The sequence below is a fragment of the Mus caroli genome, chromosome 3 (genome assembly GCF_900094665.2).
Source record: "Mus caroli chromosome 3, CAROLI_EIJ_v1.1, whole genome shotgun sequence".
NCBI lineage: Eukaryota > Metazoa > Chordata > Mammalia > Rodentia > Muridae > Mus > Mus caroli.
The window spans coordinates 72,300,091-72,325,284 of NC_034572.1; the positions used below are offsets into that span (position 1 = coordinate 72,300,091).

The following is a 25,194-nucleotide window of genomic DNA, read 5'->3' on the forward strand; positions in this document are numbered from 1 at the left end:
TACCAACCCAGGGATGGTCCCACCCACAAGGGGCCTTTCCCCCTTGATCACTAATTGAGAAAATGCCTTACAGCTGGATCTCATGGAGGCATTTCCCCAACTGAAGCTCCTTTCTCTGTGATAACTCCAGCTTGTGTCTAGCAAGCCTCAACCCTTAGTTTCTTATTCATCCCCAAGATCTAAACAACTGTAAAAGCCCCACAGTCTTTACATATTAAAAGTTCAATCCTTTTAAAATATCCAATATCTTTTAAAATCCAAAGTCTTTTTACAATTAAAAGTCTCTTAACTGTGGGATCCACTAAAATATTTTCTTCCTTCAAGAGGGAAAAATATCAGGGCACAGTCATAATCAAAAGCAAAAATCAATCTCCAACCGTCCAATGTCTGGGATCCAACTCACAATCCTCTGGGTTCCTCCACGGACTTGGGTCCTGTCCTTTGTGGCACACAGCTTTTCCTCTAGACTCCAGATGCCTGTACTCACTGCTGCTGCTGTTCTTGGTGGTCATCTCATGGTACTGGCATCTCCAAAACAATGCATGATCCCTTCAGTCCAGGGCCATCAATTGCAACTGAGGCTGCACCTTCACCAATGGCCTTCCATGGCCTCTCACAGTGCCCAGCCTCAGTTGCTCTGCATGACCCCTTCATGCCTTCAAAACCAGTACCACCTGGGTAACTCTTACACATTACTAAGTCCAGCCACAGCCCAAGGTACAACCTTGGCAATCTCTGGAACACAGCCTCTGTGCTCTCATAAAACACTTCCCAGAAGATGTCACCTCAGTGATGCTGGTCTCTTCTTAATCACTGCTAATTTCTTAGCTCCAGCTAACCAGCATCAATAGTCCCAGTAATGCAAAGGCTTCACTCTAGTGGTTCTGGTATCTTGTTAATCACAGCTGATTCTTCAGCCCCAGCTAACCAGAACCACAGAATCTTCACAATCCAAAATAGCAATGGCCCTGAAAAGAGTCTTTAATCTTCCCTCTGAAATTTCACAAGCCAGGCCTCCATCTTCTGCACTGTTCTCAACATTATCTTCCAAGCTCCTAAACAACATCTCACAGAGCTCTTAACACCGATGGATCTTCTGGCCCGAAGTTCCAAAGTCCTTCCACAGTCCTCCCCAAANCATGGTCAGGTTGTCACAGGTACCCCACTTCTGGTACCAATTTGTCTTCTACTTTTCATGGCTGTTGCTGCGATAAATCACTGAACAAAAACAACTTGGGGGAAGAGAGGGTTATTTGGCTTACACGCGCTATCAGCATCGAGAGATGCCCAGAAAGGAACGGAAGCAGAGACCAAGGGAGGAATGCTCCTTACTGGTTTGCTCTCCGTGGCTTGTTCAGTAGCTGGCCCAGATTCACTTGCCTAGGGACAGCAGGCATCACCCACAGTGACCTGTGAGCCCACCTACATCAACTAGCAACCAAAAATGCCCCACAGGCATGCCTACAGGCCAATCTGATGGAGGCAGTTTGTTGACTGAGGCTCCCTCTTCCCAGGTTTGTCGAGTTGACAACCATGATTAGCGTCAAACTACCTTACCTAGACAGTTTAGTTAATTCTGCAGCCCTAGACGGCTGCTTCATTCTTTGGATGTACCTTTAATAGCCTCAGACTGAACCAAAGCAGCAGGTCCACAGCAAACTCTCATCACACCTGTCCTCTACCAGTTTCCGTACCCCACCCACCCCTGCCATGATTAAGCTGCTCTCCACTATCCTTGAAGCTGGAAAAAACACTTTCCCACGTCCAGTCAAAGTCATTCACCTGCGGCAGAGTTTCCCTGGCACATTGTTTTTAGCCTCAACTCAAGATGAGTTTAATCTAAAGGGGAAGAGGCCAAGAGGCTTGGGCCCCTGCGCTACGACAACAGTGGCAACAGCACACCTGATTACTAACAAAAACTGAATGCCAGGAAATCCTGAGAGTATGGTGCAGAGAGCAGGAGGGGGCAGGGCAGAGCAGGGCAATACCCAGATTAGAGGGGAGCTATAATAGGCACTAGCTTAGTGCTTTCCTGAGTGCAGCCTGTGGCCAGTGGGACCATGTTTGCTTGAGGAGCGCTGCGACCAGTCTTTTTCTCTCTGCTTCCTGCCCACCATGAGGAAGTTCCCCCTCATGCTCCCATTGCCACCATGTTTTACCACAGACCTGCGATTAAACAGCCATGGAGTGAACCCTTCAGAAGCCTTTCCTACCTTAAATTGTTTCTGGAATGAAACGAGCCACAGTGGTACAAAAGTACCTAACGTGGCAACTTCTTAAAAAAAAGACAAGAATGAAGACAAAGACTACGATTTGTGGGGGTAGGAAGAAGGGTGTGTCAGTGACAAAGTCACCTTCCGTCAAGCATGAGGACCTAAGTTTGATCCTGGAGCCCTAGATCAGTGTGGATGAGTTTGAACTGACTATCAAAAGTTGTCCTCTGAGCTCCATGTGCACCCACACACATGCGCATATACCAAAATAAATAAATGATGTAATGGAAATGTTTGCAATCATTTCTTTGGTTTTCTGGCTTTTAAAAAACTATTTTTATTTTATGTGTATGAGCGCTTTGCCTGTATATACAAATGTGCACTGGGTGCACGCCTGGTACCTTCAGAGGCCAGAAGAGGATGTCAGATTGCCTGGAACTGGAGTTACACAGATGGTTATGTGCTACCATGAGGGGGCTGGAACTGGACCAAGTCTTCTGCATGAGCAGCCAGTGCCTGGAATAACTGGGCTACCTTTTCAGCCGGTTTTTTGTTGTAGTTTTGGGTTTTGTTTTCTTGGGTTTTGTTTTGTTTTGAGATTTTTTTTTAAAAGCCTTTTAGGGACAAGGTCTTATTCCTTAGCCCTGGGTAGCCTTAAAATGATTATGTAGAGCAGGCTGGCCTCAGACATGCAGCATCCTTCTGCATCTGCCTCTTGCATGCTGGGATTATGAGCATGTGCCACTACACCAAACCCTAATATAGTATTTTTGGCTTTGGATTTAAAAAAAATACGAAGCAACTTTTAAAGAGACCTGTCCATAAATAAGAGGCCACTTCTTCTGGAGAAGGATAAAGTATATTACACTATCACTTCTAGAAGCTTCTATGATGAAAACTAGCCCCCCCCCCTTTTCTGTACTCCTCCCCCACCCCCTCACAAATGTCTCAAAAATCAAATTATAGACCTACATACAAATGTTTAAAAAAAAAAAAAAACAGGCTTAGAGCTTATTAACTGCCACATAAAAAGAAATAAAATCCTATGTCCACAAGCTGAAAGGAACCAGTGTCCCCTTTGAAGCAATCAGCAAAGAAGATCGCAGATGGCAGTTGACCTGAGCTTGGAAAAGCAATTTTAACCAAGTAGTTAGTGTGAGGGGGACAAAAAAGAAAGTTTCCGAAGAGTTAAAGATGAATTCTGGTACTCTGGCAACATTAGCTAATATCTCTCTGACTTCAGACATTATTACTTGGGAGTATTCAACTTCACCTCAATGCAGCTTACAAATGCATTTATTCCCTTTTAAAAATCATTTCTCCTTCTAAGTTTCCATTTCTATTAATTATGCTACCATTCTGTCAGGTTATTTGATCTCAAAACCCTGCTGTTACTTTAAATATCACTATTTGGTTTTATTATTTCTCATGCTTATAGTTCACCCTTCCTCATTCCCACATCCTGCCCAGTTACCCTGAAGAGGCGCCTGTCCATCCATCCGTCCTGACAAGATAGCAACAGAAACAGAGCAGCAGGAAAATAATGCTAAACTCTGATGCAAATCAGCCTTAAACTAGACCAGTCTTTGAAACTACATGAGACCAAAAGAAACCCAAGCAGTGAGTGAATGGGCTCCTCCTATTCCTGAGGAAGACGGGGAGATATGAACGTGTGCAAACGGACTTTCCCAAATGTTCACATCATACTTAACCAAGGCTCCCACATCCGAGTTTGTTTTGTTTATTTCAGGAATTCAATGGAGCTAGGCTGTCCTAGAACTCATTATGTGGCCCAGGCTAACCCTGCCCTCTCATTCCTTCTGCCTCGGCCTCCCAGATGCTAAACTTACAAGTGTATAGCCCTTGTCCTGCTCTAGGTATTTTTTATATGGGCAGAAAACAAAGTTTGATCTTCATGGGTCGCTGTACTCTCCTAACTAATGACAGCTCTGGGATAAAGCTCTGAAGGCAAACAAATAGTCAAGGGCTGGAGAGGTGGCTCCATGGTTAAGAACACTGGATGCTCTCTCTCCCAGAGGACCCAGGTTTGATTCCCGGCACAGACATGGCAGTTCACAACCAACTGTGACTTCAGGCCCAGGAGATCCAACGCCTTCTTCTGCCTTCCATGGGCACAAATATTCAGCCAAACACTAATACACATAAAATAAAAAGAAAGAAAATCTAAAAAGAAAAAAGGAAAGAAAATGGTGAGCTGTAGGCTCAGTACCTTGCACTAAATTGTTCTAAAATAATCAGAACTGAGTAAGTTGTAAAACACATGTAGGGCCCTGAGTTCGATCCCCACCTCCCTCCTGCCCACCGCCCCCCCCCCCAACACCCAAATTAAAACTGAAAAGATCCATCATGGCAGAACCTCAACCACAATGAAATTACCTGCTACAGCCTGGCGAGTGGAACACAACAGTCCTGATGAGTGAACTTGGCACGAAGCCTCCAGACACTCATGTTCTCCAGCTCCTTCCTGTGAACTCAAACATCTCCTCCTGGACACGCACCAGGGAAGCTGACATCTCAGGAATCCCTCCAACCTTACCAGGTTCTGAAATCCTACAAGACTCATAAGACCTCTGCCTACGCTCATACAAGCAGTTAGCAACCTCTGGGGAAAGGACTCCTGTGGAGCAGCCTGTGGTCTGGGACTCAGCTTTCAAAAGAGTCCCCACTCATACTGCAGATGGGCTTCCTGGTGCCGCAGCTGCCCTTTAGTCATCCATGCTTCTGTAAGTCACCCCAATAAACGCACTGGTTGAGCAAGCTGGACTTGGGTGGAATCACTTCTTTGGTCTGTGCTTAGGGCCTTGTCTGGAGTGAAAAGCTATTACTCACAGCTCCTCAGGAAAGGCCCACAACAAGCTACTTTAGCATACAGGATGGTCAAGTCAAGCTCACTCGCCATTGATAGTAAATATTAGATACAATGTTAACTTCAATGGCCCCAGCTGTAAAACTCACTACTAGAAAGGAGTAAAGAAAAAAAAAGAAAGAAAGGAGTAAAGAATAACAGGGGTGGGGAGTGTGTGTGTGTGTGTGTGTGTGTGTGTGCGCGCGCGCGCGCACGCGCGCGTGTGTAAGGTATCTCACTGAGTAAAGTACTTGCCACTGAGCCTGATAACAGGATGGAAGATCTCCCAAAAGTTGGTCCTTTGATCTCCATACGTACACCCTGTATGCATTCATCAACACACACGCAGGCCCAACCCATAAATAGTGAAATGTAAAGAAATGAATTTAGCATAAAGCTTGGCCCTATAGTGTGGCTATGCCTGTCTATAATCGCAGCACTCATAGAGTCTGGGACAGGAACACAAGGAGCCAAGCCAGCAGCATTAAGATCAAAGCCCAGGGCAAACTGGGCTTCAGGGTAAGACAATGATGTACAAATCACGGACTGTGAATCTGCCTGCACCAACTAGAGCTAAGGTGTACGTTAACTGTCAGCTGGAGTAAGCAGAGGTTACATCCATTCCCTCCACACATTCTCCAAACCAGCCATGCAATAATAACAGCAGTGCTTAGCATACTGGAGGATAACACGTATGGAAATATATCTTCATAGCATCAGATACAACTGCTCCCACCTTAACTGTTTCAGGCTGTTTGTCCGCAATCATCACCCCATCACAACACTTTTTTTAAACTTCCTTTTTGCCTTCTAATACTTGGTCACCTATTTGTATATTTGCTGATGTGTTCATGATTTAGATACCTAACGGTTTTGGAATTATTAATTTATAGTAAACAGTTTCTATTAGAATATTCATCATCGTTTATCCATCACTTGGTATCCTAGGACGCTAACTCTGTAGTTTTCCTGCTGTACAACTGGGAAGTGTTTGTCACTGATCAGCATAATGATAATGCCTAGAGAATGCCCATCTCTACAGACGCTTTTTAGTCTTCACGTACAAGAGCTCTTCCTTTTGAGTTACTCAGGTCAGCGACCAATGTGGGAGACGGCGAGGTCAAAGAAAGCATGAGGGCCTGAGTCCAGCCCCTCAGGACCCATGTGAAATCCAGGGGCTCCAGTGTGCGTCTGTGACTCCAGGACCAGCCTGAGCTCTAGATTCAGTGAGCCCTTGTCCTGAGGAATACGAGGGCGACTGAGGAAAACACCCAGCGTTTACCTCGGTGCTGTACCTCATGCATACGTATGCAAGCACACAAATGCACACGTGCGAGCATGTGTATATACCAAGTGCAACGTAATGCTTTTTAAACGTTCATTTTTATTTCTAGATAGCACTACAAAAATGAACACCAAGAGTCTTATAATGATGTAAGTAACACTGGACTACACACGTGATCAACAACTACTGAGTGAGCTAGTATCCAGATTCATTCCCACCCCACAATTTCTTTACTGTGATTTAAGTCATCTCCACTAAACAGCCTCTAGCATGTACCTACCACTGGTAAGAGTATCAACAAGTGGAAACTCTCAGGTTGGCGGAAATTATCCTGAAAATCTACTTGACCTATGCATAAGGACCCTTTAAGCATGAATTTCACCATTTTAATCTAAATAAACCATCAGTAGACAAATTGGTTGGCTGTGCACTGAATTACTTGGGGAGGGTTTCATAGACACCAAAAGCCTCCGCCCAGACAAAAAGTCAGGGTCTCTAAGAGAATAATCTGGGCTTGTCAGCTGACTTCAATGTCCAGCAGCCCAGAGAACAACTAACTTAAGGGGTATGCATACATTAATTCAAAGTAAATCAAGATACTTGTTAGTGGGCTGGGTTGGTGGCTCACGGGTAAGAGAACCTGTCCCTCAAGCATCGGGGCCTGAACTCGATGCCCAGAACACATATGAAAGAGCAAGGCATAGCTGCATGTGCCTCTGACCCCAGTGTGGTGGGGTTGGAGACAGGAGGAAGCTGGGGTGAGCTGGCTGTCAGTCTAGCCAAAATGGCAGGTTCCGGGTTCAATGAGCTGTCCTGGCTCAAGGGAACAGGCTGGAAAGCAACTCGGCAGAGCACTGGCTATCCTCTGCTGTGCATGTGTAAGCACGGACACACACTGATGCACACATACACAAACACAGGACAGGTTAGCAGAACAGCATACTGCAATGTCACTGTATGCAATGACATAAGAATATTCTTTTTGTATTTGCACAGAATATTTCTAGCAGGATACAAAAGAAATAGAATAATACTAGCCCCTGAGAAAAGAAACTATAAACATGAAGTAAGACTTGCATGTCTAGCTTATCGAATTTGTTTGATTTTTTTTACCAGGTGCATCTAAAAATTAACAATCTTGAGCCTGATGCCTTAAATTCAATCCCTGGAACGCATATCCAGGTGGACAGAGAGAACCGTCTCCACAAAGTTGTCCTCTGACTTCCACACACATGCTGGGGAACATACATACACACATCGAGCACAAAAGTGCTTTGAAGATATTAATAATCTGTGGCTCGGTATGTAAGCAAGCTGTATCACACTTGACTAGCATTTGACCCAACTCTGCAAAAAAGAAAGCAATAATAACCTTAAACAAAAATAAATCTTAAAAAAAAAAAAGAAAGCAAATACACAATTTGTTCGGGAACATATGCAGTGAGCAACACACACACACACACAGATGGATAGACAGACAGATGGAAAGCACTCTGTAGTAAGAGCCAGATAGCAGCGTTTCCAGGTCCTCCACAGAATCCTGAACACTTAGAACAATTGACTACCAAGAATCCATCTATGTACGCTGGTGCCAGTTGTTCCTGCCATCTCCTTCTGCCCTAGCAACTAACTTACTCAATGTACCATTCCAAAGCAAACAGCCACTGCCTGATATGCTCAGGGAAATGTTTATTCGTAGTTGATGCCGTGCTCACTCTGGGCCACCATTAGTGATACTGCCTGTTAACCCATTTCCAAATTAACTTTTCAACTGGAAAATCCTACATGGAAAGTACTGATGGTTCCATTGTTTTTTTCTAAAGCCCCTTATTTCATTCAATATGCAAATGAATGCCTGTTTGCATTTTCTGGCATACCAATATAATGTCAAAACTAGGTAAGCTGTATCTTAAGTGAGAAACCTGATTTGTCTTACCACAAATTGATTCAAATGACATGTGTGTATACTACATGTTTGTTGTGTTACTAACACACAGGAATGCGAGAGTTTTGTACATACTATTTAAGTTAAATACACTTTCAGTAGGTCATGTGAAACATAGGTGAGGCCCTCTGACTGTGTCTGGTATATTATCCAAACAAGGTTTCGATTCTAATCCATCCTTTTGAATACTTGCTCTATCATTTTTGTAGCAAGGAAAACAAATACTAGTATTAATGAGAAAAAAAAAAAGATGCCGGGCGTGGTGGCGCACGCCTTTAATCCCAGCACTCGGGAGGCAGAGGCAGGCAGATTTCTGAGTTTGAGGCCAGCCTGGTCTACAAAGTGAGTTCCAGGACAGCCAGGGCTACACAGAGAAACCCCGTCTCAAAAAACAAAACAAAAAAAAACAAAAAAAAAAGAAAAAGAAAAACATTTGTTTGAGTTGCCTATAACAAGATGCTTTTTTCTTTTTCTTTCTTTCTTTTTGTTTTTGGTTTGGTTTGGTTTGAAGGTATCTTATGCAAACCAGGTTGGCCTGGACCGTGTAATGTAATAGACCTTGCCATCACCCCACCTCAACGCAGGTGAGTACTAACACAGATTTCTGTTTTTCAATAACTTAAAAAATTCTTTTAAGGAATTTTAAAATTAATTCTATGTATATGAGTATACTGTAACTGTTTTCAGATACACCAGAACAGGGCATCAGATTCCATTATAGATGGATTGTGAGCCACCATGTGGTTGCTGGAAATTGAACTCAGGACCTGTGAAACAGCACTCAGTGCTCTTAACCACTGAGCCATCTCTCCAACCCAATTTAAGAATTTTATTTGTGTACACCTGTGTGTGCATGTGTGTGTGTGCACGTGTGCTTGCATGTATGAATGTGAGGGTCAGAGAAGAACTTTCCAGGGTCAGCATGTAAGGTGTTAAAGAAAGACTAATGTGTCTAGGCCAGTGATTTGTTGCTTTTTCTTCACACATCCTGAATCAACACTGGTCCATCTCTTGAGGAATGTGCTGGTTAACATCTAACCTGTCTCCCACTGGTGAAAAAGTAACTTGCCATAACAACATGCAAGTACGTTTAGGGGAAATCACAGGGAGTGCCCAGCAGGTGTGCAGGGCTCCCCCTGGGCACTGGAAAGGTGAGTTTCTACACATGCAGCAGACACTATGATGTCTAGTAACTAGGTTTCATTTTCTATTAGGTATCAGTAGGTTTTAAAAAAGCAGCAATGACCATTAATTTAAAGATCTATCTATGAAATACAGACAAGCTCTTATTTGTGACTTTAAAAAATTCAGGGCTGGAGAGAGAGCTCAGTGCTTATGAGCACTGTTCTTGCAGAGGACCTGGGTTCAGTTCAACCAAGCCACAAGATGACTCACAATAGTCTGTAATTCCAAGTTCTGAGGATTGGATACCCTCTTCTGGCCTCTTCGGGCACCAGGCATGTGCATCATAGTGTACATACATTCATACACACACACACACACATACACACACACACATATACATACTGGCAAATTACCTGTAAGTATAAAAAAAAAACAAAACAGTAAAATAGTACTTAAAGAAATTTTTTTAATTCTAGGTAAGATGATGAAAAATCATTTTTCAAAGATACACACACACACACGCCTATATGCTAGGTATAAATTCGGAGCTTAATCTATAAATTAAGCAAATCATGGGTACAGTATGAAGGCATCCACCTATAATCCCAGCCAGCAAGGGAGGCTGAAACAGGAGGATTGGGAGTTTGAAGCATAGGGCCAGTAAGAAGGTAAAGATGTGTGCCACCAAGCCAGACAACAAGTTCCATCCCCAGGACCCACATGGTGGAAGGACAGAACCACTGTGTGTGTGTGTGTGTGTGTGTGTACACGCATAAAAGCATTCCTACACTTCCTGCACACTCAGGTAATATTTATTCCTTCTCAGGTTTCCAATGGGGTTGAAGACTACATAGTCAGCCTTACTATAAGCTTAAGTTATTTAGGATTTAAGAAGATGTTCTAGGTCTAAAAAGATGCTTTTAGGATGGTAATATAAGATAGAAAGTGGTTTAGATACAGAACTCTGAACTCAGCAAGATAGGAGAGATAATAAAATATTTTCTCCTGAGTTACCAAATATGAACAAACTGGATTTTTTTCTAATGTAACTCTTACCTAATAATTCTGATAAGTGTTCCTATTGTATGTTGTTTATTATTATAAAAGAGTCTTTTTAGACAAAAAGGGGAATTGTTGAAGTTGGGCCTTTTGTTATATATTGTAATGCTAAATACTGGCCCCCAAGGCCTGGCTGGCCCCAGGAATGAGAGAACCTGCACATACACAAGTGATGCTATGTAGCCTTGCCCCCAGGTTATCCCTCATTGGTGAATAAAGATGCCTACAGCCTATTGGTGGGCAGAAGAGAGGAAGGCGGAGTTTGGGTCTGGAGAGGGACCAGGAGAAAGACGTCCTTCCGTCTGGGATAAGGGATCCTAAGAACTGGCTGTGTGGCCTGGCCAGTTGGAGTTAGAGCAGCCATGTGTCATATGTCAAGTCATAACTCAGGATTATTTGTAGGGAGGTAAACACTAATAGCTTAGAGGGCAGATGTCTGCCCAGCTCTAGTGCTGATTAAGGCTTTATAAATATAGAAGTTGTTTTTATCTAGGAACTGAATGATCAAAGGTGGAGTAGAAAGCCCTGATTGAGATTAAATACCTAGGGGCTGGAGAGATGGCTCAACTATTAAAAGTACTTACTTCCGGAAGGCCTAAATTCAATTCCCAGCAACCACATGGTGGCTCACAACCATCTGTAATGGGATCCAATGTCTTCTTCTGGTGTGTCTGAAGACAGTGAGCGTCTGTATTCACATTCATAAAATAAATACTTTAAAGAGAGAGAGACATTAAATATCTATGAGATCTCTCTCTCTCTCTCTCTCTCTCTCTCTCTCTCTCTCTCTCTCCCTCCCTCCCTCCTTCCCTCCCTCCCTCCCTCCCTCTCCTTCTCTCTTTGGTTTTTCGAGACAGGGTTTCTCTGTGTAGCCCTGGCTGTCCTGGAACTCACTCTGTAGACCAGGCTGGCCTAGAACTAGAAATCTAGAAAATCTGCCTGCCTCTGCCTCCCAAGTGCTGGGATTAAAGGTGTGAGCCACCACTGCCCGAAATATCTATGACATCACACATGTATGTAGACACACCAGCCATGGAACACATGTGGAGTTCAATGAACAACCAGTTCTCTCCTTGTACCAGATATGACTCAGGTCCTGGGCCTGATGACAAGCACCGTTACCCACCAAACCATCTCCCTGGCTTTGAATTTTTAAGACGAGTTGGCTTTATATGTGGTTTTGAAGTTGTGAGCCTCATTGAACTTGGCTCCTCTGGAAGAGTAGGACAGGCTCCTAACAGACAGAACCATCTCCCTGGCTTTGACTACTAAATTCTTATGTATCAGAAGAGCACTCTACTGCAGAACATGAACGTGCAACATTACAATGTTCTTACTGGCTGCATTTTTAGTACATCGGTATACTGCACTCTTTCAGTACACACAGAAAGCACTGTTTCGAACCTCTGCAATATGACGTCTGAGAAGGCACACTGTCCTCCTCAGAAGTCCATACAATGGCAGCTGGGCAGATCCTGCTGAACAAAGTGGGATGCCAGCCCATCTCCCTCCATCCTCATCCCACCCTCCCCCTGAAGCAGGGCTACAAAAGTGCCTTGTGTGGCCAGCCGTGGTGAGTCATGCATGTTCCATTTACAGACGGGGTGGGGTGGGGGAAATCACTAGTGTGTGCCCAGTGAGCTGGGACAGTCCATCCTGTTTTTCCTCTTTTATATAATAATCATTTCTATAAACCTGAGATAAAGAATGCTTGGGAAAGAGGAACTCTCCAACTTACTTTCATAGCCAAGAAGAACATAACCTCGCAGCCCAAGCCCAAAGGTCCACACTTTCCCTGTAAATCATCTGTCCCCTTTGTGCACACACGAGAGAAACAGTAGCTAGAGAAGTAACTCATTTCCATGCCTACCTCCTAGTCACCCACCAGCGGCTCGGGCTCACAGCCAAAGCAGGGAGAGAAAGCAAGGAGGCAAGAAAGATCCTTTTTCTTTTTTTAAACAACTTCCTTTGCCAAAAAACAAAGTGGCTTCCTTAGGTTGATCTTTGGTCTCAAACCAACAACAACAACAACAACAAACCCCCGTGTCCTCCTTGGAACTCTAAATTGTGCACATGCCCAGGTCCAAATTTCAATCCGACAAACTTCATCAAACAGTAACGTGGCAAACTCCCATTTCAGAACTGATTTACAGCCATGGTACAGCTCAGGGCAGGAAGTTTCGGTGTAGTCTGCCTGGTTCACACATCAAATTCCAGTCCAGCCCAGGTTACACAGTGGCACCCTGACTCAAAGAAAAACAATAACAAAAACATAACTATACAGTTTTGCTTTATAAGCATCTAACCTAGCCCCGTGTAATAGCTATACCTATAATCCTTGCCTGCACTCAGGAGCCTCGGGCAGGAAGACACTGAGTGCAAGGCTGGGCTGCATAGATCATGTCTCAAAAAAAACATACAAACAACAAAAAGAAAAAAAAAAGTCTAATCCCACAAGTTCTGGAAAAACATAAAAAAATTCTGTTACCGTTCTCTAAAGCCATCTCTAGTAAAGCTGGAAACCCACGTTCTGCAATAAAACTATGCTCCAAGCCAGGCAGTGGTGGCGCACGCCTTTAATCCCACCACTTGGGAGGCAGAGGCAGGCGGATTTCTGAGTTTGAGGCCAGCCTGGTCTACAGAGTGAGTTCCAGCATAGCTAGGGCTACACAGAGAAACCCTGCCTGGAAAAACAAACAAACAACTATGCTCCAATTCTAGAGAAAAGTCATCCCCAGGCTCACAGACAGGTGATACAGCAAAACCCTCCTAAGACTTGTGTTAAATTTAGGTTTCACTTAATATATTAAAATTCACAGCAAGCATGCCATTTTAGTAACAGGAACTTTCAGTTATCTTAACAAAGAGGTAGAAAGTTAATTTCTTAAGTAGGCTCTAGTGTACCCCAGGCTGGCCTCTAATTTACTTTGTAGCCAAGAATTACCGTAACCTTCAGATCCTCCTGCCTCTACCTCGCAAGTGCTGGGAGTCTAGCATGTATGTGCATCACCACTCCGAGGTACGCGGTGCTGGACTTTGAACCCAGTTTCCTGCATGCTAGCTAAGTACTACCAACCAGGCTGTATCTCCAGCTCAACTAAAATTTCATTCTTGATAACAAAAATTTTGAGGTAAGAGAAGGTGACCATGAAGAAAAAACAGAGATAAGAAAGGGTACCATTGTAAGGGCACATTACATACATGTATGGAAATGTCATAAAGAAACCCATGGTTTTAAGTAAAGCACGTTACATACATGTATGAAAATGCCAGAATGAAACCCACTGCTTCATATAATTAACATAAACCAGTAAAAAATTTTAAACATGATTAAAAGCCACTGAAATATGTAACATGTCAGACCCCTGTTCTATGGAAGAGTACAGCGTCATCTCATTGTAGCTTCGGAATGCATTGTCTCTGACATATCAAATGCAGGGCGGCAAGATGGAACTAAACTGTTCTACAAAACAACAGGTTTCATCTGTTTCATTAAATAAGTGTTTTGGGTGGGGGGAAAAAAAACTTGCAAATAACTCAGAAAACCAGTACTGCGTTTCTATAAGTATTTCCGAATGTGCAGGCACAGCTCTGTAGGTCTGAAATGCTGCCTGCTATTTGTCTTTAATGCCTGCCTCTCTGAAATCACAGGGTCTGTATTCCACCACTGACTGCATCAAGGCTAAAAATCAGCAATGTGGAAACAAAATGAGAGAGAGAACATTTACTTCAATTGTCTCAAGTCTGCACTTTGAACAAAAGTTCAAGTTGGACTTTGAAAATATTTTAATTTTTAGTAACGCTTCAATAGAATACTACTAAACTTCATTGCCTAAGATGCCTTGCTCCTATTTAAAATCCTTTTGAATTGCATTTTCTTCTTTCTGTAAGTTTTTTTTAAAACACACTTCATTACCTCGTTACCTAAATAAATTCTTTTACATGGGACTGTATCGTATTACACATGATTTAACACTGGACAAGCAGAGACGTCTAGAGCCTTACTACTGGGCTTCATGTCAACATGTTACATGAGGCAAGACTAATTAGCTTCCCCATTTTGTCTTTCAAGATACATTTTTGTTTGTTTTGTTGTGACCAGGTCTCACTTAACCCAGTGTGGCCTCTGACTCCCTAGACAAAGCTGAAGCTAGCCTTCAATTCCTGATCTGGCTGCATCAGTCTCCCAAAAGCTAGGACACAGGCATGCACCACTGTGTGTGGATGTTCTAGGGGCACTGGACAGCACAATTTCTCTATTCACCTCTGCTAACATCACTAATGTAAGCTCTCAGTATGTGATGATATGTCAGAACAGGGAGCTATGTCAAGAGAAAGCCAGCAGATGCAAGTTTGGCAGGAAAGGACATCTCGACAGTCTCATCTTATGGGAATTAAAACTGTGAATGTATGGAGCTGGGGAAATGCTGCAGTGGGTAAAAGTGCTTGCCGTGGAAACACAAGAACAAGACTTCGAATCCCTATAACCCATATAAAAGCCAGCCACATAGCACAAACGTCTGTAATCCCAGCAGCAGAACCAGGAGAATCACTGGAAGATTGCAGGTCAACTAGTGGAAAGTGCAGCAGGGGAAAGACCCTGTCTAAAGCCAAGAGAAAAGTCAGGTCATGGACCCAAGGCTGTCCTCTAAACACAAGCATGCAGTGGCACATTCATGCCTATACAAATGCACACACACCACCTACATATACCTCTCTCTGTCTGTCTGTCTCTCTCCCTCGTGTACACACACACACACACAGAGAGAGAGAGAGAGAGAGAGAGAGAGAAACCTTGCCCTGCCTTCTAGAATATTCTCTACCCTACCTTAGAACAACCCCATTAGAAATTAGGCTGGCATTATGAAAGAAGGAAATCTTGTCCAAATCACACCTACCATAAGATCGGTGAGGCCAGGTGTGGTGGTGCACGCCTTTAATCCTAGCACTCAGGAGGCAGAAGCAGGCGGATTTCTGAGTTCCAGGCCAACCTGGTCTACAGAGTGAGTTCCAGGACAGCCAGGGCTACAATTCTAACCTGGGTAGTATAAAAACTGTATCTACTCCATCTCCAGCTTATGTATATACTCTTCATCATCTCTAGAGTGTGTCTATTTACTCGGTATATAACCTGTTTTCTCATACACACACACACACACACACACACCCCTTCAACTCTAGGGCACACAGCATGTGTGTCCTAGCAGGCTTCGTACAGGTGGAAGGCCAAGCTGTAAACTGGCAGTAGCAGCTCTTTGGCAATAAGTGGATTTAATTATATTTATCCCAGCCCTGAAACAGATTATTTGAGCTGTTCTAACAGAACAAATGGGGATTACTACTAACTAGGCCATTTGGCCTTAGGTATTCAGGACTGGAGGGAAGAAGGGCTCCCTCTTGGTGGCATTTACACAGCTAATTACCACAAAGCTCCCTCTTGGTGGCATTTACTCGGCTAACTACCAGGCGGCTGCAATGCTTTCATCTATTCTCCATATCCCACAAGATGTTCACGTGTCATCTAACCAAGCCAGCCGGAATAAAAGAAAACACCTAGCAGCCCATCTTTCCCACCACTTTTTAAGTGGAAACTGGTCTAACAATTTACTAGAGGTATTTAAAAAAACAAAACAAGAAGCTAGGTGGTGGTGGCACATGTCTTTAATCCCAGCACTCAGAAGGCAGAGACAGGTGGATCTCGTTTGAAGCCAGCCAGGACTGCAGAGTGAGTTTCAGGACAACCAGGGCTACACAGAGAAACCGTGTCTCCAAAACTAAAGACAAGAACCAAGCATGATAGTGCACGCCTGCAATTGAAACACCTTTGAGTGTGTGGCATGAGAACCAGCAGTTCTAGACCAGCCTGGGCTACTTGAGACCCTGCCTCAGAAATCCAAAAGAATAAAAACCTGAAAACTCCTAACATGTGCAAGGTTCTAGATTCAGTCTGAAGCCCAACAAAACATCAATAATAATAATAATAATAATAATAATAATAATAATAATAATACAAGAGCTATGTAGAGTGGCAGACAATGGTAATGTCAGCATTTGGGAGGTGGAAACAGAAGGAATCTTGGCTACATGAGACTCTGCCTCAAATCAAACAAAAACAATCTTAAAATAGTGTTTTAACGGGGCTGGAGAGATGGCTCAACAGTTAAGAGCACTTGACTGCTCTTCCAGAAGTTCTGAGTTCAAATCCCAGCAACCACATTGTGGCTCACAACCATTGGTAATAGGATCCAATGCCCTTTTCTGGTGTGTCTGAAGACAGCCACAGTGTACTTGTATATACATATAATAAATAAATAAATAAATAAATAAATAAATCTTTTAAAAAATAATGTTTTAACTAGCATACATGAGATCCTCGGTTTGGCCCTCAGTAAAAGGGAGAAAAAAGATAATATAGATAAGGTTTCACATACATGTGAGACACAGAAGACACTGGATATACCTTGACCATTAAGAAGTTCTATGTAGGGGCTGAGAGATGGCTGAGTATTTAAGAGCACTTACTGTCTAGCATCCACATGATAGTTCATGGTACCTCCAGCTCCAGGGGCTCTCCCATGCATCAGATGCACAAACATACATACACTCAGGCATACATACATATAAAACAATATGTCTAAGTCCTACGTAGGCATGTTGACCTCAAGTCCAGACAGTCTGGTTCTGCATTGTATTCATTTTTAGCCTGAGGGTTATTCAAATTGGTACTTATCAATTAACTAGAAGTGAAAAGCATTTGGAAGATCAGCAAATAGAACTTTCTCAAGTGTCAAACACACTATGATTTTAAGCAGGATCAAAGTCTCAGAAATATTACAATTATATACTGCTCCTAACTGCTTTGGGTAAGACTGTAAATTCAGCCTCTTTTTATTCCTTTCTGCTTCTACCAAGGCAAACTGAAAAAACAAGCGTTGGGATCATCAATGAAATGTGTAAGTTGTACTCTTGACTGTGACAATGCCCTATAGGTGATGGCTGACAAGATAAGATCTAGAAACAGTGTGGAACTGGAGCCACTCTCACTCTGGACCACAAACAGGGAAGCACTGCAGGATGATGAGGAGGAGTGGAAAGCCCGGATAACAAGAGAGGTCACACAAGTGCCCAGCACGTTGGTGAATCTGTAACCCCAGCATCGGATCACATGAGGACTGAGGCAAAGCTGGACTTCTAGGTCAGCCTGGGTTACATAAGACTCTGTCTAAAAAGGGAAGAGAGGCAGCCTCAACATCCTTCAGGAACATCTACCTCAAAAAGCCTATCGGAAAACGAAAAATCTGAGGTGAACAAATGACAAGAGATGGCACACGGGGGCTATCATGGTGGCTCAGCAGGAGAGTTCCTGTTGCCTGATCACCTGAGTTAGCATCTCAGGCCCACAAGGTAGGAGCAAACAGAGTTCTGAAAGTTGTCCCCGGCCTCCACCTGCATGCTGTAGAACTTGAGTATGTGTTCCCACACGCATACAAATAAATGTATAGTACAGTAAAAAAAGTTAAAGATTACACTTTCTTCTCCCTTAAACACCAATGAGAAGACAGAACATGGTACTAATATTGTACTCACAAAGTGGGAATCAATTTTCCTAATATGGCCGAGCCCTAAATATAGCCACATTTTTTTGTTGTTGTTGCTGTTGCTCAAAATACACTGAATTTAACCTTATCCATGGGAAGGGACGAGTGCTGGTGGACAAGTAGGCAGGGAACTTAAGAAACAGAGACAAGTACTGCGCATCTCCACGGGCACTAAATGGCTGTAACGTCCTTAGTAAGGGCCACCAAAGAAGACACCTGAGTCATACAAGCCTCTCTTTCTCTCTCCAAACCTGGAATCTTGGTCTAGTCTGAGATTCCAAGAAGAATTAACATGTCCTGACTCCAAAGTAATTCTACAACTCAGAGACATTAGACGACAGCATCACGGGTAGGCAGACAAATAGAAGGCACAGAATCAGGTCCATTCTGCCTAAGGGAAATGCACTGACCATGATCCAGGCAGTTGTCACAATTTACCTTCCAAACCCCCCCCCCCACACACACACACACACAAATGCTGCTATTCTGTTTAATGTCTCATTCTCTCCAAGTTGGAGCCAGAGATGGTAGCACGTGCTTACTGTAATCTCACATTTGAGAAGCACTAACAGGACGATCAGGACATCAATTGATCGAGGCTAGCCTGGGCTACAAAAAACTGGAAATACAAGATAAAAGAAAATCTTATATAATGATAGGAATGTGTTTGTATGTGTTTTGAATGAATTTTTATGCAATACAGGAGATGAGATTTAATCAAAATTCATTTCAAATGTGATGCTTCATGTTGGTGTTCTCAGAACTTGGGAACCTAAGGCAGGAAGATTGTCAAGAGTTTAAAGCCAGCCTGGACTAATGAGATCCTTGTTTGTTTGTTTGTTTAAAAAATTTTAAAGTCTTACATTCTGAACATAAAGTACCCCTAGAAGGTCAGAATCGGTGTGAGGTGTTCAGTTTTCTGTTTTGTTTTGTTTTATAATGATGAAAACTTAAATGGCAAATAAAATGTTTTCTCAACTAGTAGTGCTGAGAGACAGTACCGGACTCAGGAGAGCATCTTTGCAAACTTACCACTCAAAAGCAGAATACTATAGGGATGTTACTGAGAGCCAATTGCTTAGCTCAAAATGCAAGACCAGCCGCCACTTAGAGCTGTGGGTCTTGAGCCAGCTTAACACATGCTAATCCAAAGGTATGTGATCCGAAGATGAACTATTAAATATCTGCCTCTGCTTTGTTAAATTAGGACCCGAGCCGTTTCATAAAAAGCATTTCCCTCCCTTTCCACTCATCATGCGGCATCAGCCTTCTAACTGATGAGGAAATTACACACTTTTATTCATCTGCCGGCGAGCTTGTCATACACTGCAAGAAAGAAGCTGCTTTTTTCGTGGCTTCACCCTTTCCAACTTCAAAATACTGTCACATACTCAGTGGGTTGGAGCTGCCTGCAAAATGACAGCTTACAGGCTCTGGGGCAGGGGAGACGCAGGTGACTCTCCCTCCAGAGACCCTGGAAGGTACACACAGGTCCCAGACGTGCTCAGACACGGGGGCATATGGAGAAATTTTGTGGGGCACCTGAGGGAAGACGGCAGAGGATGGCGCAGGGCTCCCACCTGGGGAGACCTGGAGAGCAAGGAAGGAGGACGGCGCTGGGGTTCCACCCAGAAGGAGCAGTAGAGAAGGGACAGGGCGGTTCGCGGCTCTGAGACCCTGAAAGAAGTGGAAAGAGGAGCCCCACCTGGAAGAACCCGGTGAGGGAGGGAAGAGGATGCTGCTGGGTCCCACCCTGAAAGAGGGGACAGAGAGGCGTGGGGTCCCACCCGGGAGGACCGGGACAGAGGAGAGTGAGACGAGGGTCTTTCCCATGAGGATCTGGGAAGAAGAGACAGGGTGGCGCGGGGTCCCGCCCAGGAGGAGGGGACAGGGTGGCGCGGGGGTCCGGTCTCCATGCAGCCCGCCTGCGGCCTCCCTCCCGCTCGCACGCGCTCACCTGAAGGCCGGCTCCTCCTTGGGCTGCCGGGCCTGGGCAGACGCTGCGCCGCCGCCCCTTTTGTTGAAGAGCTTCTGGAGCAGGGTCGGGGCCATGGCGTGCACGCGGCGGCCCGGGCGGGCGGGCGGCCACGCTCCGGGACCCGACGGCTCAGCGCGCAACCCACGGCGGCCGCGGCGGGGCCATGGCGACGGGGGCGCGGCCGCCCGGAGGGGCGCGAGCGCGGGACCGCTGCAGCGGACGGAAGGTGTGGCGCCGCGGCCGCCGGCCGGTCATATGACGGAGCCGGCCCGCCCGGCTGACAGCTCGCTCCCGCGGGAGGAGGAGCGCGGAGAGGGCTGCACGAGGGAGAGGGAGGAGCACGGGAAGAAGAGGAGGGAGAGCATGAGGGAGGGGAGGAGCACGAGGATGGCAGGGAGGGGGTGCACGAGCGAGTGGGAGGAGCGCCGGGAGGAGGGAGGAGGAGCGTCAGAGGGCAGCACGAGGGACTGGGAGGAGCAAGAGGGACTGGGAGGAGCGCAGGCGATGGAGAGTGGAACGTGTTGGGAGGAGTGATGGGGAGGAATACAAGGGAGTGGGAAAGAGGAGTGGGCGATGGAGGAGGATCGCCAGGGAAACGGAGGGTGGAGCGGGGAGAGTCTCCTAGGGAGGAGTGGGGCGGGGCCCGGGGGGGAGGGAGGGAGGAGCATGGAGGCCTAATGTCTCCATTGGCCAGCTTTACCCGCCCTGCGCCGACATCACTAGGGGTACGCCCGGAGTTATCACTCGTCCGGCTCTTACTGGGGCTAGAGAGTTGGGCGGGGTGCACGAGTCTTCACACACTTGACCTACTGAGCTCGAGAGCACAACTGTGGAGGTTTTTGTTCTTTGGAAAGAAAAGCCCTTGAACTTGGTCCTCATTTTATCGGGTCTAGGACTCCCTAGCAGAAAACGTGGCCTGAGCTGGAGGAGCAACTTTAGTGCCTGAGGTTGCTGCTGGGGATTCTGGCCCCTGCTGCATTTGAGGTCTCAGCAAGCAGCTGCCGGAACCAGAGTAAATCAGCAGGCTCAATTTTGAATTTACAAACAGTTTATTCAGGTCACCGGGTTTTGTTTTGTTTTTGGTTTTTTTTTTGGGGGGGGCGGTTTTTTTTTTTTTTTTTTGGTGTCTTGGTTCCCACTGGTACATAAGTCGCACAAAAGCTGTGCATGTACTAAGCCCATGTGTGCATGTGTTAAGCCCACATATACACACAAATGATTGCTTTCCTAGTTCGTGTTCACATTGGGCACATAAAAAAAAATCTCAATAGATTCTTTGATTTAGGGAAGCTGAGTGTGTGCTTAGACTCATTTGCCAGTGCTTTCACGCCTCAGACCCCCTGAGAATTTATTGTGCTGTGGTGCAAGACGCTAAAGAACCTGCGGTTATGAAGAGTCTGACCACATTCAAAACAGTTTATTAATCTGTTTTGCGGCCTAGAGCTCTAACGTGATTCAGATGGTAGGTAGTAGTGCTAGAGTTAGTTACTTTTGAGTTCCACTCTGACTCCAGTAAATTTGAGGACGGTGAACAAATGACCCACCAAGATTTCTCAGACTTGATCAAAGGAAAGTTAAGGATGGAGAAACATGGCTCAGCGGTTACAAACATAAGCTGCTCTTGCACAGGACTGGAGATCTCTTCCCAGCAAGTGGATCAGAAAGCTCACAACCAAGTCGAACTCCAGGTCAGAGGTCATTCTCCCCCTTTTGGTGCCCAAGGGCATTGCACTCACAGGCACAAAGTTACACAGCGCGCGCGCGAGCGCGCGCGCGCACACACACACACACACACACACACAAAGAGCTAAAGAGCAAACCAAGCAAACAAAAAAGAGGACATTTAGACGTTTAAAAGCAAACATATTTCACAAATATAAGTAATCAAAAGAGGGGGTGGGGCATAGCTCTAATCTGCTCATGGCCCCCAATTCAGAGGTTGCTTCCTGGTTTCTTAGTCCGGGTCTCTAGCACTGCCTACATGGCTCTGTGTGTGAAGAGGAACAGGGATATTGTGAATGCTTGGAGATGACAGGATAACAATGAAATGAAAAATGGGACTTGTGAGGGCTGTCTTCCACAAGCCAATCTATCAGTTCATGTGACTTGTTTCCATATATGCATGCTCTGTAGACTGTTTTAGTTTGATTTCTGTTATATTATCATGGATACTGCTTGTGACCTGCTGAAACCTGGTTCTCCTTCCTGAAGAAGCTAGAAGAAAAGCAGTTAGGAGCTGTTTCTTCCCTCCTAACTGAGATATAATTATTAATATTTAATATCTGGATATAATGTTACCACTATCTCAATAGAAGCTTGAAGATAAAACCAGGACAAGATATGGTGAAGACAGAGCCTTTAAGAGAATTTCATTTTTAAAAAAATTTTCTCTATTGCTTATTGTATCATGAAGAAATTTGTATTTCAACTCCTAGTCTTCCAGAGAAAATACTCAACACCAATGATCTCATTCCAGTTTTGTTGTTGTTGTTGGGGATTTAACCTAGGGCAAACTACTCTGTTCTCATGTGATTTGTGAGATATATATATATATATATGATCATATATATATATGATTTATATATGAAATATATATATATATATTAGATATATAAAACAGGCAGGTGCTACCCACCTAGTTTACCCAGCGCTGAGCTTTGGGTATGTTAGACAACATGAGCTATCTACTTTTTTCTAGTATTTCAGAATGTTTCTTTCATCAGGTTTTCCTCTCTTTGCCATTGCGAAAAGACAATGAAAAGTTTTCAGTTCATCAGTGATTAATTAAAGCTCTAAAATAATGACAGATGGTCTCTCCAGATTACTTATATTCTTTTAAGGAACATTGCAGTCTTGGGGCCATTCAGTAAAGGAAAGAAGGCAGCTGTTTGTTTCACTATTGGAGCAACCTTGTAGGAGATTCCAAGTTCTACATCCTTAGTGGGATGTGATGATTCATACATCACAGCATCTGACGGGCCACAGAGTCAAGGCTAGCCTGGGCTACACAGTGAAATGTGGAATGACAATGTCTCCAAAACAAAACTCACCAATCAGCATAAATTTTTTCATTTTACCTTTTTTTTTTTTAATAGTAGCAGTGGTATAGTTAGAAATAATTGTTGATAGATGCTATAGGGACAGGCATGGTGGAACTTGCCTATAATCCTAGCCCTCAGAAAGGAAATAAAGACAGGAAGATCTGGATGCGGTAGTCATCATCAGCTACACGTAGCATTCAAGGCCAATCTAGGCTACACAAGACCTATCTCAAAATCAAGAAATGAATGCCATCCAAAAGAACCAACAAGCAGCTGAAAGAGTCAGATGCAGATATTTGCACCCAACCAATGCACGGAAGCTGCTGACCCCTGAGGTTGAATTAGGGAAAAGCTTGAAGAAGCTGAGGAGGAGGGCGACCCTGTAGGAGGACCAGCAGTCTCAATTAATCTGGACCCCTGAAATCTTTCAGACACTAGACTACCAACTAGGCAGCATACATCAGCTGATATGAGGCTCCCAACACATATACAGCAGAGGACTGCTGGGTCTGGGTTCAGTCAGAGAAGATGCACCTAACCCTTAAGAGACTGGAGGCCCCAGGGAGTGGGGAGGTCTGGTGAGGTAGGGGTGGGGGGTGGGTAGGGACATCCTCTTGGAGATGGAGGGTGAGGGGTGTTGGAATGGTAGGAATGTATGGGATGTGGAACAGTCAGAGGGTGGACCGGGAGGAGTATAAAATCTGGATTGTAAAAAAAAAAAAAATTGAAATTTAAAACAAAAAGAAATTAATGAAACCATTGCCCCTGTAAACATAGTTGTAGCTAAGAAATAAGAGCTCAAATGTTAGAGCTAATCCATGCAAATTGACCCTGTGTATTTGAATAGAACTCCATTTACCTGACACTCTCACAGTGGAGACTACTCACCTGATACTAAAATCAGGAAATTTTCATGATCAACATGATAATTGAACATTTCCACCTTTTAGAAACCTACCTGCATTTTGGCTTGGTGCTGGTTTGAGAGAGAGAGAGAGAGAGAGAGACTCTTGCTGGATTCCACGTAGTTTTGCAGCTGAGGACAACCTTGATCTCCCCATGCCCCGGCCTCTACTATTGGGATTGCAGTATGTACCCCCATTCCTGGCCCAGAACCTGGCAAACTGGACTCAATTCTGAACTCACGTTAAAGGAAGGAAGAGAGAAGAAACTCCACAAACTTCCCAACCAACACACATACACACACACATACCACACATACATTTTCTGTTTTATTGGCTATTCTCTGAATGTACCTCCCACCCCCCCCCCGCTCTCTCTGTCCTTTTTTGGGGGGTGTGGGCATGAAGCCGTGCTTTTGCTTACTAAGTTACCTCATGACTCTGTCATCATTTCTGTTTCGAAACAGGATCTTCTGTGTGTCCCACACTGGTCTCAAATTCAAGATCCTCCTGACTTCCCCTCCCAGCTGCCAGGGATTACAGGCATGCACCATCATGCCTCACCTCAGTTTTATTCTTGTTTTGTGTGTACATGATTTGTGTGTGTGTGCGGTTGTGTAGTGGAGGGTGAAGGCATATTGTGTGTGAATATGGAGTCCAGAAGCAATTATTCTCTGTCTGTGTGTGTGTTATATGCTCATGTATGTAGATGGCATGTACACAGACCAGAGGAAGCTGTCACATCCCTACTCTATCACTCCCACTTCGTCAGGACAGGGTTTCTCACTGAGCTTGGAGCTATGGTGTTGACCAGCAAGCTCAGTGATCCTCCAGCCTGTGCCCCCCAACTGTGCTATCCATACCCAGATTTTTGCATAGGTGCTGGGGATTTGAACTCTGTTCTTTATGCTTAAACAGTACTGTTATCCAGTGAGCCTCTCCACCTTAGTTTTTGTGACAGGGACTCTCTCAGTACCTGTAGTTCAGCAACTCAGACACACTGGGTGGCCAGTAACTCTCAATGATCCCCCTGTTTCTATGCCTGTAGCACTTGGATGATATAACTGTATACCCATGCCCAGTTTTTGATTAGGTGCTTGGAACCCAAACTCGGGTCTTCATGCTTGAATGGCAGGACCCTCAGAAACTGAGCCATCACCCTTCCTTTTTTTTTTTTTTTTT

At 44.5% G+C, this 25,194-nt stretch overlaps 1 protein-coding gene across 2 annotated transcripts in view; it reads right to left on the reverse strand.

Annotated features, from left to right (window-relative positions):
• Positions 1-20,311, reverse strand: part of Fnip2 (folliculin interacting protein 2) — a 108,608-nt gene extending 88,297 nt beyond the window's left edge. For both annotated transcript variants that reach the window (XM_029475398.1, XM_029475397.1), the window contains exon 1: positions 20,049-20,311. In XM_029475398.1, coding sequence (XP_029331258.1) covers positions 20,049-20,143 — 95 coding nt within the window. In that variant the 5' untranslated portion in view covers positions 20,144-20,311. The remainder of the gene's footprint in view (positions 1-20,048) is intronic.
• Positions 20,312-25,194: the final 4,883 nt, after the last annotated feature.